The sequence below is a fragment of the Tripterygium wilfordii genome, chromosome 17 (assembly GCF_013401445.1).
Source record: "Tripterygium wilfordii isolate XIE 37 chromosome 17, ASM1340144v1, whole genome shotgun sequence".
Classification (NCBI taxonomy): domain Eukaryota; kingdom Viridiplantae; phylum Streptophyta; class Magnoliopsida; order Celastrales; family Celastraceae; genus Tripterygium; species Tripterygium wilfordii.
Window position 1 is genome coordinate 1,737,688 of NC_052248.1, and position 18,989 is coordinate 1,756,676.

General features: G+C 37.7%; 4 protein-coding genes across 7 annotated transcripts; 1 reads left to right on the plus strand and 3 right to left on the minus strand.

Annotated features, from left to right (window-relative positions):
• Positions 1 to 3,940: 3,940 nt before the first annotated feature.
• LOC119981639 (protein FANTASTIC FOUR 3-like) lies at positions 3,941 to 4,997 on the minus strand. The gene has a single exon (XM_038824712.1). The coding sequence runs from the start codon at positions 4,979 to 4,981 to the stop codon at positions 4,091 to 4,093; it is 891 nt and encodes a 296-aa protein (XP_038680640.1). The 5' UTR covers positions 4,982 to 4,997; the 3' UTR covers positions 3,941 to 4,090.
• Positions 4,998 to 8,833: 3,836 nt separating this feature from the next.
• On the plus strand, positions 8,834 to 11,600 carry LOC119982201. Of its 2 annotated transcripts, none has more exons than XM_038825447.1 (6): positions 8,834 to 9,027; positions 10,074 to 10,379; positions 10,496 to 10,579; positions 10,678 to 10,749; positions 10,913 to 10,984; positions 11,310 to 11,600. In XM_038825447.1, exons 1-6 carry the CDS (start codon positions 8,968 to 8,970, stop codon positions 11,463 to 11,465), a joined length of 750 nt encoding a protein of 249 aa, XP_038681375.1. In that variant the 5' UTR covers positions 8,834 to 8,967; the 3' UTR covers positions 11,466 to 11,600. The 2 variants fall into 2 exon arrangements, with proteins under 2 accessions (XP_038681375.1, XP_038681376.1); XM_038825448.1 differs by having other exon boundaries at positions 8,834 to 9,021.
• Positions 11,601 to 11,725: 125 nt separating this feature from the next.
• LOC119982199 (liprin-alpha-4) lies at positions 11,726 to 13,519 on the minus strand. Its single transcript, XM_038825446.1, has 6 exons — positions 13,363 to 13,519; positions 13,101 to 13,268; positions 12,890 to 13,012; positions 12,564 to 12,791; positions 12,309 to 12,473; positions 11,726 to 12,217 (listed from the first exon to the last, which is right to left on the minus strand). The coding sequence occupies exons 1-6, from the start codon at positions 13,405 to 13,407 to the stop codon at positions 11,915 to 11,917; spliced, it is 1,032 nt and encodes a 343-aa protein (XP_038681374.1). The 5' UTR covers positions 13,408 to 13,519; the 3' UTR covers positions 11,726 to 11,914.
• Positions 13,520 to 14,041: 522 nt separating this feature from the next.
• On the minus strand, positions 14,042 to 17,851 carry LOC119983082 (RAN GTPase-activating protein 1-like). 3 transcript variants are annotated; one of them, XM_038826743.1, is made up of 2 exons: positions 17,602 to 17,851; positions 14,042 to 15,837 (listed from the first exon to the last, which is right to left on the minus strand). In XM_038826743.1, the coding sequence occupies exon 2, from the start codon at positions 15,681 to 15,683 to the stop codon at positions 14,346 to 14,348; it is 1,338 nt and encodes a 445-aa protein (XP_038682671.1). In that variant the 5' UTR covers positions 15,684 to 15,837; positions 17,602 to 17,851; the 3' UTR covers positions 14,042 to 14,345. The 3 variants fall into 3 exon arrangements, with proteins under 3 accessions (XP_038682671.1, XP_038682668.1, XP_038682670.1); XM_038826740.1 differs by having other exon boundaries at positions 14,042 to 15,976; XM_038826742.1 differs by having other exon boundaries at positions 14,042 to 17,372.
• Between the last annotated feature and the right edge of the window lie 1,138 nt (positions 17,852 to 18,989).

Genomic DNA, 18,989 nt, shown 5'->3' on the forward strand with positions numbered 1-18,989 from the left:
TTCCAGGCCTCCGGGGCGTTTCACACCTCTAATTAGGGACACTGTTAAGCTACACGAAGAGCTTGATGGGCCTGCGCTTTTTCAGCCCTCCACAAGTTCCTTCATGAGTGAATATTTGAACTCCAAAAAAGTTTCAGATGTCATTTTTCCTTGGAAAAGCAACGTCTTTGAGTGCCGTTCTGTACACAAAAAAACAGACACACAGAGAGACATTCAAGCAGATTAAATATTCCAGGGTCGGATATTGCTCTTTTTAGGGTTACCTAGCATATCTGGTCCGTATAGAGGAGCTACGCAAGAAACAAAATCCCAGTTTGACATTTTGCACCCTGGTGAACACTGATGGATCTTCTTCTACGTTATACCATATAAAGATTCCGGCAACAATATCATGATTTTATCTGTCCACTGAGCATATTATATAGAAAAATATTCTTATGAAAGTGAGGGTAATGGGTATCTTCTTGCTTTGTTATTATAGCTAGGCCGAGGCAGATGATGTGAAAGCCGAGGATTCTTGCCTTCTTGGAGATCTCACACACTTGACACTCATATCATTCAATCCCAAGAAGAAATATTCTCTCTCGATCTCTCTATAACTAGCTTGTCTAGCTAGTTGTGGAGAGTAGGCCTTAGTCTTATATCATTTTTCCACTTAATTTCCGTCCTAACTGGGATATTTTTTGAGTTGGGAGACCATAGTTTTACGTCTACATTTGGTTTGCTAATCAAATTTTGATAGAGAGGTGTTGGAATATTCCTCACAAAATTTTCCCGTGACAAAGTTTTTCTATCTGTTATGTTGTTGGGAAACATGGACGGTTGAGATTCCTCGACACAATTAAAGTTAGGTACGTTGGTGTCAAGATTTATCATCCTATTTATCAGTCGGCAGTGACTTAATCAAGACCAGCATGATTATACACTTTCAAAAACATATATGTTATAACACTCGAGTCATTAATTGAAATGATATGTGTATGACCTTGATAATCAGAGTTGAAATAATAATTACATGATGACAAGATATCTCTCATGATTCCAATCAACAGACTGGATATCCAGAATCCTCAAAGTTGTAGGGATGTGGGTCCCTATTTGATATCCTATTAGATCCTCTGAAATCCAATTATCCTGTCTTCTCTTGACAACCATTAGAAAAGAATCCTGCGGCCTACTCTATTAATTATGAGTCATTTTCACTCAATTATCCATAAAAAAAAAACTATATCACCAATATTGAAGTTTGAGGTTTTTTTTAAAATTTTTTTTTTTCAATTGCATGGCAAAATTTTAAAACGGACTGAACCAAGTGTTGTTAATTTCAAATTGGTTGATATTTAACAACAACATTGTTTATTGATGCGATGTTTCAGGACCACTGAATATTTTTTCGACACCTATACTGGATCTCTTCTACACATGTTGTCATTGTTTGTTAAATCTCAAGAAAGCATATTCCACATATTATAAGCAAAACAAGTAGCACAATCTAACCCTTATTAGGAGGTCAATTTAATTGAAATTAGGATTATAAGAAACTTTTGGATTGGATTGGTGACATGGATGTCAAAAGCACAATAAAGTGTACAAAAATGCATAAAGAAAGGGAAGTTTGAAATTATCAAAGAGATGTGGAGAGCAGTGAATTGGAACACGTAGGAGAGAAGAGTGAGTAAAATTGAAGGCAACACCACACAAAAATAAATGTTGAAGGACATATATATATCTTTGCGTTGGCAGGATGAGACCGACGCCACTAGTACTTCTATATAAGTATAACATTTATGAAACATTTAATAGTGCGTTACATTACATATATATATATATATATATATATATATATATATATATATATATGGTTTCATTTTCATGGTGTAACATTGCATTGCATGTCATCCACACATGGAAAACAACAACTCTTGCCTTAGCTATCATACAACGAGAGACAATATATAACCCCCAGAGAGAGAGAATATATATATATATATATATATATATATATATATATATATATATATATATATAATTTGTGTGTGTGTGTGTCAAATTTTCTATATGTTTGGTTTAGGTTTGATTGGTGGACGCAATGGTGGGACACAAATACACAATAAGGATGGACCACCCCTCCTTATTAACATATGACTTTATAGTCCCAACAAAAACTAGCTTTCCATGTCATTCTTATCTTTTCTTGCATGGCTACCAATTCATGTATACGTCCATTCCATTACATAGATATATAACTATGCATTGCATACGTAGCTTGCTATAGCTTAATATGGGTGATGGGGCGTTATTTGCTCCTAATATTTTGGGTGAGATGATATACTTTCTCCGACAGTGAAAGGCAAAACAATAACTTGTGGAGGCATTTTTGAGTTTTTGACGTATATATATATATATTCCAAGGAAACGATTGAAAGACTAAGACCACTACATATTGCATGGTCGCATATATATCATCATAAATTCCTAGACTTGAATCATGGATAAGTGTTACAGATCATCAAGGAGGCACTATGCGTAGATATGTAAGGCGATAAATGAACGAGTAAACCACGGAGTTAGCTGGTTATATCTTTGAATTTTGGACGGATGATTACTTCGGTATAGTGTTAAGGTTGAGAGTACGTTCGAACCAATAGGGAGTATTTCTCTAGGATTTTTTAGTCTCATGGGCTTTAGGACCCACTCCCAGGTAGGGATAGGAACCTCATTTTCACCCACATGGACTTTAGCCCAATCATACCTATCGTTAGTGTAGTGTGAGTTATTCTAGTGGCCCGAAGTCTACGCCCACTCAAGTGTCCAAAGGACATGCTTGACAGGGTAATTTCTCGATTAAAAACAAATAAATGAACAAGTACGTACATCCTTCTCTTCTTTGTGTGGTGGATTGAGTAAGTACATGAAAGTATATATTTAGCAAACTTTCACTTATGGAATTCTGAGTAAATGACTGAAAGGATTTATGTACAACCATATGCAACCCAATACATTTGCAAGGTTGGTTTAAGTCAAAATATATATAGTGGATGACAAATATAGACAAACATTTGCTATGGAATTTCTTGATTGAAATGTATGAAGCAGAGGTTAACTACATTTCCATTTTTAGTGGGACAATCAAGAGTATATCCAAACGCCCAAAGCTACGTGTTTCTTCCATGTATAGGAAACTATATATAGTATTCAATTAATATGGGATATACAGGGTGTTAAAGCAATTGTGGGACATTATGGTCTTCAAGAGAGAGGCTAATACTATTTCAAAGCCAAACAGAAAAGTCATGCGACATCTAGAGTCGGACGCTTTGACTTTTTAGTGTCATTATAGGGTAGCTATAACCTTTCCTTTATAACTATTGAAAATTCAACCTCAAACACATTAAATTATATTGTTTGTTATGAACAACGAATTCGTAAGAATTTATTTTACATGGGTTCTTAAACAAAAAAATACATATATTTGAACGATCGGAGTGGCGCAAGGCAAAGATATTGTCCTCTTTGACCTGACGCATGACTCGACTTCTCAATGGGATCTCAATGTGTGACCTCAAGACTTTATTTATATGCATTCTTATGTGAGAATTATAATACATTTATTTATATAACACTAGATGGAGTTATGTCATATCACATTATTCCCTACCTATTGAGGTCACCGCATAGTGCCCCACCATACCCTCACACTCACAAAAGTCACAAATAGTGTTACGTACCACCCATTCGTATTGTATTTGTACGCCCACCCACCACAATTTGCAGTTTGTTTGCCACTCCATCACTAACTACCACTGTGTCTACCCACATGCACCAACTTGTAACCTTAATCATATGCCAAATTGCTAGGGTTTTGAACCAGAAACTCACAACCCTGAGAAAAAAGAAGGGAAAATGGACGAAGAACAATGTAACGATAATAACTCCCATTAGCATTAGCATAAGCATAAATAACGTAGTTGGGTATTGGGTTGGATAAGGTACCCAATACCTAGCTCAAATTATAGCCACTAGTACAGTAAGAAGACAGAGCAATTGACGATGAAAAACAGAACTAGTAGAGATATATGAATGGTAGGGTTTATGAAGCCACCCAAAAGGGTTCCCAATTAAGCAATCCTTTCCTTCCACGTTCACCTTCCTTGCACCTACTTGTTATTGACAGCTTCTTCGCACCCATTTCACCTCTCACTTTCACGCCATTTTCCTCCCCTTCCACACGAAAGATTTCGTCTGTTTCCTCTGTTTCTCCAACGTCAGTATCAATTTTTTCAATGTCTTGTGTTTCGGTTTCACTTTCATCAACGTCAGCTTCTTCTTCTTCTACATCTTCATCTTCATCTTCATCATGGTTACAGTCAGGGGAGAAATGCTTCGGTAGACTAAGCCTAAGCCGTCCGTTGCTTCGTTCAGCTTGAAAATAGTTAAGGCAAGAAGAAGCGGATTCAGCTTTTAGAATCAAACGTCCACCTTCCCTGTGAGGCCTCAATCGGACACCACTGGTTCCGCTAATTGAAGTTAATGGAGGCGGAAAGCTAGCGCAACGTTTCATTCTTTTCTGTGTCACCCTATTTTTGTAGTACTTCGGTGACGACTCAAAATTGTCAAGTTGTTCTTGTGATGGAGTGAAATGAATCTCGTCGCTGCTTTCGCTACAATCACTGCCCGTTTCGCTTCCAAGGCTTTCAGTACACATTTCTAAGCTCTTGGTGCTAAGCTTAGAAGAAGAGAAGCGGTTTTGGAGGGGATGGACATACACCTTTTCATTCTCAATTGCTTCTTTGTTGTTGTTGTTGTTGTTGATTTCAGATATGTTGCTGAGAGATTGGAGAAAACTCCATCCACGCATGTCAATATTGTCATTGCTTTTCATGTTGTTCTCTTCCTTGTGAACCTCGGAGTCAGTGAGGGAGGGCTTAAGCGAAGCATTGAAGAGATTGAAATCCAGACCTTGACACACACTTGATGACATTTTGGATATTCTCAGAACAAAAACAAGGGGAAACAGGGGAAACTCACAGAGGAAAAGCAGGGGAATTTTGTTCTGGTCTGAAATGCGAGAGTTTTGGACAAGTTTTAAGGGCTAAAAAGAATCAAAGATAAGGTTTTAGACAAAACCCATGTAATGGTTTGGAGAATTGACAGAAGAGAAATGGACATAACATGGAGGACATCAAGGGGTGGGGGTTGAATTTATAGTCAGAACCAGCAGACATGGCCTAGACAGTAGACCCTACAGTGGGAATTTGTACACCTATAACTCCCACTAGTCTCACAACAAACTTTACAGTACCACGCGACATCAAATGATAAAACCACTAGTCTCACAACAAAATGAGAACTACTCAGGTGCGGACGTCCCCCACTGTTTCAAACAAAAAGCGAAAAGTTATAGACGTTCGTATAAGAGCCACGCTATATTTTATATATATATATATATAATCCACTACCAAGATTAGGAGAAAGGGGCAGACCAAATGCACACGACAATGATTTCCTAAACATTAATTAAGGAGAAGAGTTGTCGATAATTGGTTGATAGAATGATACTACATTACTATTACTACTACTATAAGCTTAGTAGTTTGGCCTGGGAATTGTCACGAATTAATGAATTTACTATAATACCCATCTTCTGAAAATTAGTGAAAAACAATGTATATGAACGTCATATCAATGGAATAATCTTCCCCTTCTCGAAACAACTTGCATACTCCATTTTGAACACTGCATACTCCATTTTGAACACATTAGTGGGGGGCTTGTCTTTCTGTTGCAAAATTCTCAATCCATTCATACCAACAATATTGTCTGCTTTCGGTTGTCCGATTCTCGTTGATACATCGAGCTCGCACGACGTTGTTTTCCCTTAGGCTCAAGCAAATGAGATAAGTCCAACTCACAAGCGTAGGAAAATGTCTTATTAGTAGAGTGAGGGGGCTTGCCCCTATAAAAGGGTATTATATACCCACATCTTTCGATGTGGTATATTAAAATTTTCACAGTGAAAGTTTCATTTAGGAAAGAAACAACATCAATTGCGTGTTTATTTTTTTAACTAAGAACGTTATCAAAGAAGTTTGTCCGTTGAATAGTTGACATGTGCCTAAACTCGGGCCGTTATACCCGTGAACATAGAAGTTTCTCATATGATGACATGATAAGTTGGGTTAAAGCCTAGCCTCGTGTGTTTTTGTTTGCTAAATCCAGAGACCTAAACTTGCAAGACAAGAAGGAACAAAGCTCATCTATCTTGAATTAGTTTCTCCACACTTAAACCAGGCTTTTTAAGTGCATTGTCTAGGATAAAATTTAGTTTCTTCAAGCCAGGCATTAAGGGCTTCACACTAAATGATTCGCTTCTAAAGGGAGTAATACTAATAGACACTCATTTTTCTCTCTAAACAACCCACACACACACACACTAGCTATCTCTACTAAATCATTTAACTAAGTAAGCAATTCTAAGAGACAAATAACAACTATTTGTACTAAAATCATTGAACACAAATCAAAGTCATTAAAACAAGTCATTGTCTCTTGTTAGCTTATTGAAACAATAGTTTTGAATCTAATGACTTTGATTTGTGGTTTTGACTTACTTAATTAGGTTAATTAGAGATCAAAACCCAAGAAAAGGAAGTGCATGTGCATGTGCTGCTGAGCTAGGGTGACAAGAATATGTCCCTTTTTACACATTCAATCTAAGCCCCTAACCCTCAAATTTGCTTTGCCAATCCAACTTTTTGGTTGCATGCATGCTTTTGATTTATATCATAGAACCAAGCAAATTAGCAAAAGCTACTTCTTTCATATATTAAGAGAAATACCTCTTAATCTTATACTTGGTATAAAAGTCACACAACCATATATGATATTATTATTTATAAATAAATTAAATTATTTTTAAAAAATGTGAGTTCAAACTTCAGACCTTCACTCTTTGATCCAACCAATTTAATTTCAAAAATTATTATCGCGGATGGATGATGCGTCGGCCGATTCTCATGGTACTGGTTTACACATCTCTGTCAACAAAGCCCACACTGCTTTAGTGCTTTACACATCTATGTCAACAAAGCCCACTCCGCTCATTCCCTTTTGGCCATTTTTAGTACAACAACTTTGTTTCATTGATCATTCTCGTTGTCGGTTCTTAGCTTTTTTATGAAGACAAAAAAGGTTAACCGTACATGCCTCTCGCAGCTCTATAGGCCAGCCACATTTTCTATGGCAAAAGATTCATATTAAAGCCCACTACAAACTTCATAGTCCTTTAATTTATAGCAATTAGTCCATCAAAAAAAAAATTTATAGCAATTAGGGATGATGTTTTACTTTCCAAATGGTTTCCTAATCATCTAATTACACAAATCACAAGTGGGATTAGCGTACGTATGAGACGAATACCACAATAAGATTTAACTTTCCATTTATTGTATTCTAACCTATAATTTACGAATTCATAAGTAGGATTAGGATAGGAGATTGATACCATACTAAGAGGGATCTTTCAATTTTGTTATGCAAATAGTAATGCAATTGCAGGACAAAAAGAATAATGATCTTTAATGAGCTTGCATTACAACTTTTCCAGCAAATATGAAATGTGGGGTTCTATATCTAACAAGATATGCAGTAAAAAGACAAGAAAATGAGTTATACCACATTTGCTGACTACTTTGGTTTTTTTTGTTACCAAGATTTCTCCAGCCCAACATGTCTATAGGACAGTTAGGTCAGTTCTAAACTTGGGCTACCAACCCAGTTTGCTCTACACTAATGATAGGTAAGATTATGTCGAAACCCGTGTACATGCCTATCGGACAGTTAGGTTAGTTCTAAACTTGGTATGCCAACCCAATCCGCTCCACGCATATGACAAGTAAGATCATGCCAAAATCCGTGTGAGAAATAACATCAAAATTGCTAGGTGTAGGAGTGGAACTTGTAACCTCCCGCGTTTGTAAGAAATTACCGTAGTTGAGTTCACCACCCCAACCAAAATAAGAAACTTATTTGTTCTAACGTTTTGGTTCGCTAAAACATAAAGCAAAATGAGGACTTTTTGCCATAATTTCTTGCTCTGGAAAAAAGATTCCAAAACTTGATTGCAAAGTATAGCTAGCTAACAAGATTTGACATATATATGAAGATCTTGTATTTCGAGTTCTAGCGTTTTAAGTTTTTTTTTGTCTCAGCATTAGATAGTTCATCTTGCATTTCTTAAACTAAAAGTTTGTCTAATCTGTTATATACGTACCTTATCTTGCTAAAAGGTTTGTCTAATCTATTCTCTACCTCATCTTGATAAGGTTTGCCAACACTTCTTCCAAAAGAACTTTCTGAATGGCTTCTTCAAGTTAAAGCGCAAGTTCAATATTCATCCTAGCTAGGTCTTACTGATCAAAATCTTATAGGAAATCGAACCCTAAACTAAGAGATATGGAGTGGAGAAGGAAGCGTGGAGGAAAAGGGAGGGTGTCATGGAGGAGGAGGAATTGTCATTGTGGTTCGGGAGAGAGAGTTGAGAGGTTCTGGATTTATCAGATCTTATTACCGTTGGAACTTGGGGTTGGGGTAGAGATAGCAGGCAAGGCCCAGTTATTTGGGCTAGATTTGATGATCGGCCCATCATTAGGCAATATATAGGCGATTCTCATCCTGTGTACTCGCATTCAAAATTGCAAATCAGAAACACGAGGCCAACAACAGTAATCATGGTCCCACATTCGCAGATAGCGACAATCAAGGCCGTCAATTTGGTAGACGAAGGAATCAACGCAACTGGACTGATTTGGAATTGGAGTCGCGCGTGTGGCGTCATGTGCCTAAAACTCTGTACTCTCTAGTCTGCAACTCTGCACCTTCTCCTTTCTTATTTTGTGACTTCTTCTTTTGAGGCGCAAGAAAAGTATTCGGACTCTTGAGTGATTTTCTCAGATAGCCAAAGCGACCATGGGAAGGAAATCGAAGGCTGCACTGGCAGCGGAAAAGGTTTCGGCGCAGAAGGTTTTGGTATACGCACTCATCTTATCTGTAAAATAATTTTGCATCTCGTTGTGTTGTGTTGTTTGTAGTTTATTTTTAGCATGCAAAGTTTACATTTTTATTCCGTATTTCTTTCGAAAATGCACTTCCAGATTAGGGTTTTATGGTAAAGGTAGAAACTTGGTTTATTGTTGAATATTTCGCAACTAAAAGGAGACCACCTAAAATATTATTCAAGTCCGGGTGATTTTCCCGGTTGTGTATAATTTCTGGCTGTGCATGCAGTGATTTTTGTTTTCTTTGCTTTTTGGGAATGTTTGTGTTGAGACATCTCAGATAATCAACAAGTTCCTTCAGTCAAGTTTAATGCACTATGATATCGTGAGTATCTCGGGCAGTGAGTAGTTCTTTTGAACTGTGAATCACCTAAGTAGGAATACTTCTATTTTCTGTAAGATAATGAATGTCTTAGATTTAAAGTTATGGTTTCTGATTTATGATTCTGGTAATGTCTCCAAACCCCTTGTGTGTAAGCTGCTTAATTTCCTTTGATTAATGAAGACCGTTCAACTATCAAAATCAGGTTTAGTAACTGTGCTTTTGGTTGAGTTTCTTGCCATTTTTTTCAGTGTCATTTATAGTTGTTTTCTTTACCATACATGCCTTTCTTTACCAGTCTTCGATATTATGGGTCACAAGGGAACTGAGTTTTTCTTCTCAAAGAAAAGGGAATGGAGTTACTAGCTTGCTAGGATAATCATTTTGTCAAAATGTGCCTGTATCAATCAATTTTTTGATTATATTGAACTCTTCAGGCCACAGAGTTTTTTGTTTGCATGGCTTTTAAAAAAAAATTCTCAGTTTGCTTGGATGAAGTTGTTAGTAAAAAATGTAATGTAGTGTACTGTATCATTCATGAACTTTTAACATCATCTGGAAGTTCCAGCTGAAGCCTATAGATCCTTCACAAAAAAAACTGGATATATGTATGTGTGGTTGTGTTTATGTATGTAATTAATCATAGATTGGATTACTGGAAGCTTAAATCCTCCTCTACCTGGTTTGGTTTGCAGCCTAAAAGCACTAATACAGGCTTGGAAAGAGTGGAAACTGAGCCTGGAACCACAAATCCTCCATTGGAAAAGACTGAAATACAAGCAGAAATATCACCGATGGCTGCCAAGGCAATCTCTAAGAAGACTCCAGGAAAAAATATTGGTCCTGCTATTGTTAGGCGGTCTCAACGTCTTATAAGTACGCCATTACCTTGTCGAAATGAGGACATTGAGCGAGTGATTGAAGAAATCACTGCTAGTGAAAGTGACAAAGAAGATGAAGATGAACAGCATATGCATCAGGAGAAGGAGTTGAAGTTCAAGGTTTATGATTTATTAACATTATTGATTTATGTAAAAACCCCAACCACTACAGCCCCCACGTGCCCAATCCTTTCTCCATTAACTAAGTTAAAACTATTTCTCTGGAATCGTTGCAGACAACTAAGAGCACATTTCTTTTTGAAACCTCCTCATATGCTGAAGGAAAATACAGAGGCTTGTACATTGACTCCCGAAAGAAGGTTTTGTTTTTTAGTTGGCATTTTGGATATTTTCCTTTTCATGTCATCTTAAGTAGAGTTATTTTTCTTTATTTGCTTTCTTCAATTTCATTATGCAGATAGAAGCCTTGACAGAGGATAATCGTCAGCTTGCTCTAAAGTTGGATATTGCTCTTGACAAACTTGAAGGAGTAGGTTTCTGCGACACGCCCCATTATGGATATGCTATTCTATGGTTCCCAATTATATTTCTTTGGAACTTGTTGGGCTTCGTTTGTGGACTTTGCAACTCATTACCACATTATGTATATATTTATTTTTGTCTAATTGCTTTTATCCTATTATCATTTGCAGTTCAAAGCCTCAACAAAGGAAAATCATGATCTTGCTTTGAAATTGGAAAATTCTCTTGGAAAAGTTGAAGTGGTAAGTTTCTGTTTGTTGCTTATTCTGGATATGCTATTAAGATAGTAGTATCTTTAGTGAAGTTTGTATTGACTATAAGGCATGAGATGTACCGTAGCGTAGATTATTTTTTTTTCTCTGTGTTTGTTAGATCATATTCTTTTGCTTTCTTAAATATTGTTACATTTCATGGTTGTCGCTATTGTTTTCAGTCAGTTATACATTTTCAGATAAACAGAAAGGGTAATTAGCATAATATCATCAAGTTACGAATTATTGAGCCTTTGTTGTCATCTTACATATGTGACACATGTTTTACTGTTCCCCATGTTTATTTCCTTCGTAGTATGAAAAAGTGCTGGAGATGGCTAAAGAAGTGCTCCTTGTTGCCAGAGCCACTGAGACAGCACCCAATGTTTGTACTGAACCTATAAATGGTGCTCTTACTGAAATTCGTTCATCAAAGAGAACAAGACGTAATCAAGAGAGTGGAAAGAACTGAGCTGGCATATACCAATGTACCGTGTTTAGAATATGTGATTAGGTAATTTTACTGAATGTCAAACTTGCTTTAGTATGTACTCGTATTTTGATTTACTTGGTGGGTTAAGCCTGTATAATCAGCTTGTTTTGATCCTAGTCGTTGATACGTAGTTTTGGACAGAGTTTCGAAATACCCCAAGAAATGTTTCATCTAGTTAGAGAAATGGAAGGTAAAGTGGGCATGCTTTCACCAGCAGATATGGTATTGACATACACCAGTGGGAGAAAAAAAAAATCTTACTCGTTTGCTTATTCATACATTGTGACAGGGTAGGCCTACAGAGTTGCACGTTAACATGGTACATATTTCATTGTCATAAAACATACTGAAAAGAACAGTTTGCCTCCTGCAGTTGCAAGATCAAAACATGTAAGCAATCAAAATTTCACCGAACCCTGCGATTCCCGCTACTTCTCGTTGTCAAAGCAGTTGTCAAGTGAAGTAGAGAAGTCAAAAACATTGCTTCTGGGTGTTCCAGCAGCTTCAGTATCAACATCACCATCTGCATCTTCTGCCACTGTTTGCTGTGGCGAAGAGAAGTCTAAGCACATTCCGCGAATTACATTCTCATAAGAAGCAGAGAGATCTTCAGATGTAAGTTGATGATACTCTACAAGTTGGTGAAGACATTGGTTTTCTCTGGTCAGATTTGCGTTCTCATTCGCCAATCTGGATTTCTCAGCCAGCAGTGCCTCCAGTTGAAGCCTCACCTTTTGCAACACAGAATTTTGAGTTGAATATGAATACATAATTTTGTTCAGAATGTTTTGCTTGATGATTTAGAAGGAAGAAAAGGATTACCAGATCATCTTCTTCAGGTCTGATTCCTTTCACAAATCCATCTCTAAGCCTTCGGTTTTCTTCCTCTAGCAGAGCACATCGCTCTTGCATAAAGCAAAAATCAGACTTTATTGACTTCAATTCTCTTGCCAGTGTAGCTGCTTTTGTAGCCATGGAAATGGCAATCTGCCCAAAAGCAAGAAGTAAAGCAACCCAGAATCAGCAATTGACAGAGTTATCAAAATATTTACGGAACATAGAGAAAGATAAACCAACATTTTTGGCTTTCTTCAGCTTCTTGTCTCTTGGGTTTTGTTCATTTTCCTTCTGTGAATCATCTGCTTGATCCTCTGAGCTATCATCAAGCTTCCTTTTTCTACCTGTCTTTTCGTCTTCTGCGATTTCTTCTCTCTCTGGTAAACCCTCTTGTTTACTCTCCAAGCTCTTGAGATTAATGTGGAATATCTCGGTCATTGTCGGTGGCTTAGCCAGATCCCTAGCTCCCTAAAAACAGAGCAAACAGAGCAAACAGAGCCTAATAATCAGTCATTATCACCGCCTCCTGCTCCAACATTGCAGATGAGTTTTTCAATCGACTTTACCTGGAGAGCATTGTCGAGATTATTGGATAATTGAGACAATGTTTGAGATACAGAGTCAAATCCTCTAAGCAGAAGCTTTGAGTCCTCCTTCATCTTCCTCATCCGCTCCGACTTCTCTTCGTTCTGCGCACAATCACAAAAGCAATCAATTCGATAACATCAACATCGAACACTGAACAGCAATTTATGCAACTACCAACTAAACACTCACGATTTTCGCAGTTAAAGAGTGGTCAAGATTGAGCCGATCTTCGCTTGCGGGTAGTTTTCGGTGACGATCCTCAAGAAGCTCATCGATCCGGCCACGAAGATTGCTCCAGAAGCGCTTATCGGAGCCAGGGCTGAACAGAGGAGAGGACGCCATAAAACTGGCAGACTCCTGTGACCAATTTCGACGAAGGAGATTAGAAGAAAATTAAAAGGAAAAAAAAAAAAACAGAATGAGCTCGCAATCGGAAGAGCAGGGCATAAACCTTGTTGAGGCTTGCAGGGGATGGTGTCTCCACTGAAGCTGCCATGAGAGAGTGAGCGAGTGGAGTGGAGAAACGCAACGGCTAGCTTCAGGATGAGGATTTTGAAATCGATGGACCGCAGATCGGGGCAACGTTCCGAAAGACTATTACTATATAATGGAGATCTGTGCATTTGGGTCCCACTCCTTTCTGATTCGATAAAAGATATACTTTTTGACGCGCCCCAGCAACCCCAACGAATCTGACGGATGTAATTCACTCTTTATAATGAATATCCTGTAGGTGATTAGGACCTGTTGGACTGTTAAATTGCCTTTTAGTTATTTTTATTTTTTTTTACATATTTAGTTGTCTTTTTTCCTTTTTCTTTTTTAACAGGGAAAGCCTCATATATTTGACTCAGTTTAATTGATTTTATCTTTCAACTAATCAACTTCATTGATATCAAATATTAAAAACCTATTGATTATAATTTTTACTCTTTTAAAAGCATTAAAGCACATCATCAATGGATTAAACTCAGTTAATTTTTACTCATTTAATTGCCATTTACCTTCTTTTTTTTGAAACCTGAGCCACTATTTTTTTGAAACCCGAGCCACTAATGGGAGGAATAAGAATAATGTATATCATCTTGTTAACTACGGTTCGAATCCCCCTCCTCCATTTCACCAAAAAAAAAAAAAAAGAGTTAACCTTCAACAATCCAAGCCTCATGAAACTTCACAATAAAAATATAAAATGTAAATATCTAGAAAAGAAGATTTCAGATTTGCAATCTGAGTCTGAGGTACATTAGCATAAGCTAGAAGACTAATGGTGCCTACGCAAAAGAAGAGGAAGTTTTACTAAGCTACAACTGTAACCTGAATTTCTAATTTCTAAATGGAAACTGGAGATATTCCCAGAACAAGACTAATCTGGATGAATCCTAGTATAGTCAATGGACATGAGCAATACATGGAATACAGGCAATTGATCTTTTAATCTTCTTGCTTGATGTCAAGGTCCTTCAGTTTTGATCCCAATTCATCCTCATTAAATCCACCCTCCTCTTCAGCCTCGTTGTCGAGATCTTCTCCATCGGGGTCATTCTCATCCAGGGATCCTAGCATACTAGGGCAGTTCTTAAACATATCCTTCACCTCATCTATTCCTTCATCAGATATGAAATTTCCATTGATATTTAGCAACTTAAATCCAGGTTTGTGAACAACAGACTGTGCCAAGTACCTCGCTCCTGCCCTTCTGAGCGAATTCGAGCTTAAATCAACATCGGTTAACTGCCAATGGCCCACTTCTAATGCCTTGCCAATCAGAATCGCGCCTTCATCCTTCAGTTCATTCTCAGACAAGTTTAATTTTGTGAGGAATTGTTTTACCGCGATACAGGCTGCTAAAGACGAAGAACCTTTGGCTGTAATGTCATTGCCAGCCATGTCCAGAACCTCTAGTGACGGAGCAGACTCCTTAAGAGCATTGGCAAGTGCCTCAGCCCCCACATCTTCCAAGTTCAGATAACTGAGGTAAACCGCACTAAGCTCTGCAAATGCACATAGAGATTTGCTCAGAGAAACACCAGCTTCCACACCAAACATATTGTCACGCAAATCAAGCCTTTTCAAGTGGCTACACATCCTGAGTGCCTCGGCAAGAGCAATGCCGCCATCTTCACCTACCCTTGTGGACGAACAACGGAAATCCTCCAATGCAGGAGAATGCTTGACAATTTCAGAAATAGCAACCGCGCCTTCATCTCCTGTCATGTTGTTGTGAAACTGAAGGATCTTAAGCTTCTTCGTGGAAGGAATTAGCTCACAAACCGCTCGTGCAGCTTCCTCTGAAATACCATCATTCATCAAATACAGCTCCTCCAAATTATTCTGAGACTTCAGGAGCTCTGCAAATGCCCTGACACCCTTTTCCCCCAAAGCATTGTTTGAAAGGTTCAGATACCTCAAGTTACAACCTTCCAGGACCAAGGAAAATATGTTCATGACTTCGAGAGCTTCTGCCTCCGGCCTTCCAGCTACAAAATCCGACAAGTCTACTTCTGTCAACTGATCCTTGATAGAAGACAAAATGGGCTCTGCCACATGAGCTGCATCTAATCCAAAGCTCCTGTTGCTGAAGCATATCTTAGTAAATGAGTTTCCAGGCTCTCGTAAAGGTTTTAACAGCTCCTCTGCCTCCTCTGCATCAATAAATGCCCGTGGACCTCCAGATATATCGAAGACAATTCCTTGAGCAGCAGTAGCTTTCTCAGCAACCACCACCTCTCCATCCTTTGCTCTAGGGCCTCTTTTAAGAACCTCCAGCATGAGTCTACTAGATTCTTTGGCATAAATCTGCACTGCAGAACTTCCATCGCCATCTGGCTCTTTCACAAAGTTTTGGTTCGCAGTAGCATAGGCTACCTCTTCAATTTTCTTGGCGTCCTCCTCGGCGTCTACCTTGCTGAGCAGGCCATATTTTCTGGAGATAAAAGATGGGGTGGTAAGATTCTTTGTCATCCTCTCCACAAGTGACAGCCTGGTACCCTGACTTGGGGGCCACAATTTGACCGACAAGCGATGTTGGAAAATTTGCGTTGTAGAATCCATGTCAAACTTAACTGTGAAGTGTCATAAGTCATAACCACATTAAATTTTGACCAGAAATACACAGCAAATGAAAATTGCAATTATGTATCTTAAATAGCACAGCATAGACCTCAACATTATCTCCAATACTTGTATTTACGATTTCAGAATACAGCATTATCTTCAAGCAATAAAGATCGCTCTCGACAATTTTTATGTTATAATCTTAAAAACAGAAAGCACTTGGGTAAAACCCAAATCTCGGCAGAATTGGCAAACTATGAACATAAAATCAAGAAAAACCATTTATCACTCCCAAGAACCCAAATATAAAATCACAAAGATCACGGATCAACAAAGACACAAGTAAAACAATGGTGCATTGACAGGTCTATGCTCTAGATGAGAAACTATGTAGCAAATAAATTGATTTCCAAAAGGCTTAAAAAAGTGATGAGGGAATTGCATAAACAACTTTAAATCATCCAAAATTGCACAGATTAAATACAATGTGGAAGATATTACCTGATAACGTCAACTTTTTACTTTGAACTTCCGAGCTAAATCTCATGTTTCAATAGCAACACTAAAGTACATTGTTAATCGATAGAAACTATTCTAACAGTTGATAAAACAGCAAGTACACTAGTTCAATAGCCACTGCAGGAATTCACAGCTTCCTCTTAATTCTCGCAAGAGCTAGTAAATCAGAAAATTGTTTTGATTGTCTTTTACAAGCAACATGAGAAGAAATAATAAATTAAAGTTCAAACATTTTCAGGCGATTGGGGACGGATGAGGTAAAGTCATAAAATAAGTTGAAGTACTAAACTGGACTTAATAATGGTGATGCCCTGGCGAGGGATAAGAAAAATAAAATGAACAAGTATAAAACTATAATCATATCTTCTCTTTTGCTTCACTTCAAATTTCTTTCAATAACTTCAATCAAATAGAAAAGATATAAAGGCATATCAACAGTCTGTAAAGTATCTAATATCAGCAGTCATGGAATGTACAACTACAAGTCAGAAGACTCAGAACACCATTAATAGGTAAATCACTCATAAACACCAGACAAACTGAAATTAATCATTTGCAGTTATGTTTCAAAATTGCAACCAAAAACTAAAGAAACAGTCACATCTTGTAGACGATTGTGGCTTGTACTCCTCACATCCCTCCCACAAAACAACAAATCTCAATCTTCCGTACAATATGTATTCTCGCGTTCCCCAAAGGAAAAGAAAACATCCAGACATCCAATGAGAAATCATGATATCCACAAATTCTTTGAACAGTAAAGGGGATAAATCTTGACGTAGAAAACCCAATACATTAAACTGAAGAAATTAACATCTCGAGTTTCAAGTTTCCTTTACTTCGGGTAACTCGTCCAGCTGTCCACCAAACCAACGGAGAAAATTTCTAAAAAAAGACAAATGAATAGCAAGGAAAACTGTAACTGAAGCAGCAAACACTTGCAATCATGAATGATTCTAAACTGCGGGTAACTTGAAAGCCGTAATGGATTCAAAGAAACCCCACTCCCTTTCTCTTGCTTCCGAGATATAGAAGTAAAAGAGACATCTTTTTCACATACAATCTGAAAAATCAGACTAAATAAAACAATTAATGTAGAGATTAAAGGTAGTACCTGATTGAGCAATGAAGCAATCAAAACCCTAGATTTTTCCGAGAAAGCAAACAGGTAACTGTAAACCCTAGTTGTGGCGCAGAGTCGGGGACGTTGTGAAGTCGGAAGGAGGATAAATTAACTTCCTTTGATTGAAATCGAGAATTTGGGGATTTAAAAGTATAATCGTAGTGGTGGTAGTTCATTGTAATTTAATCAAACGCAGATATGATCAAAATTACTTCATGCGGGAAATCAAACCATTCCCAAAAATTAAAAATGAAGAATTGGGGGTTTTCTTCCGCTTCTTGAACCCCTGCGTGCGACTACGAAAATGCTCTCAACCACGGGCCACTACGGGTGGCAGGGGTCTGCTGTAGTAAAAACTACAGCAGATCCCGCTGTAAGTAATTTGGGTCGCAAAAAATTTTTATTTTATTTTGAAAAATTATAGATGTGTAGTTTATGATCTAACGAATCCAACGATATATTTTTTGTTCGAAACAAAAATCAAATTCATCTTGATCCAGACACCGAATGTTTTGTGTTTATATCCGACGGTCTAAAATTGTTAAGCATTTTTCATATAGCATATGATTTTTGTTTTGAACAAAAAATATATCGTTGGATTCGTTAGATCATAAACTACACATCTATAATTTTTTCAAAATAAAATAAAAATTTTTTCATCCCGAATTGTTATTACAGCGGGGCCTGCTGTAATTTTTTTACAGCAGAGCCCCGGCACCCGGGCCACTACATATCTTGTTGAACAAAGTCAACAAACTACTTGACCTGGATGAGTTTGGGCCGATTTGGGGCCTTGAAGGCGCTATAGATTAGGGCCATGGATCTTGCTGCTCTGCCCAACCCATGGGCCCAATCTGTTGTTATTATAAGATTGAAGAGTTGGTGATCTGATCTCCAGTCTCTAGTGATGATCCAGTCAGAAACAATAATTGGCCAGTTCAGTTGTATGTATATTGATCATATACAGATTTGGCCATAAAAAAATATTTGTTGATGGAGGGAGTGACAGAGACATACCACCAATTCTTATGTCATTCTTGGTCCACCAACATGTCTGATGTGTCCCCCTGTAGCCCTGTATCCTTCTAGTTCGGTGGAGGATACAGTTTTTGTCACATAGGCATCAAGTGCTCTCCAATGTGATTCCCTGAAGAAAAAAAAAAAACCTTATGCCCACAATTATTTGAAACATGAAACAAAATTATTTGTAGCCAAACAAATATCCGCCTCATTTTGTTGGTCAGGTCCAATCAACTTTAAGAAGCTAAAGTTAACGAATGGTGACGGGGCATGGACGGGGGAGTAAGATGAAATTTATTGGGACATGGATGAATGAACGGACACAACAATGATCTTTTATTGGGTCATTTTTTCTAGGA

Coding starts and splice junctions, on each gene's coding strand:
- LOC119982199 (XM_038825446.1), bottom strand. CDS start 13,407: ATGGCAGCTTCAGTGGAGACACCATCCCCTGCAAGCCTCAACAAG. Junction 13,269..13,362: donor CCCCTGCAAGCCTCAACAAG/GTTTATGCCCTG, acceptor AATTGGTCACAG/GAGTCTGCCAGTTTTATGGC. Junction 12,792..12,889: donor ATCTCGACAATGCTCTCCAG/GTAAAGTCGATT, acceptor CTCTGTTTTTAG/GGAGCTAGGGATCTGGCTAA.
- LOC119981639 (XM_038824712.1), bottom strand. CDS start 4,981: ATGTCATCAAGTGTGTGTCAAGGTCTGGATTTCAATCTCTTCAATGCT.
- LOC119982201 (XM_038825447.1), top strand. CDS start 8,968: ATGGGAAGGAAATCGAAGGCTGCACTGGCAGCGGAAAAGGTTTCGGCG. Junction 10,380..10,495: donor AGAAGGAGTTGAAGTTCAAG/GTTTATGATTTA, acceptor GAATCGTTGCAG/ACAACTAAGAGCACATTTCT. Junction 10,750..10,912: donor CTCTTGACAAACTTGAAGGA/GTAGGTTTCTGC, acceptor TATCATTTGCAG/TTCAAAGCCTCAACAAAGGA.
- LOC119983082 (XM_038826740.1), bottom strand. CDS start 15,965: ATGGATTCTACAACGCAAATTTTCCAACATCGCTTGTCGGTCAAATTG.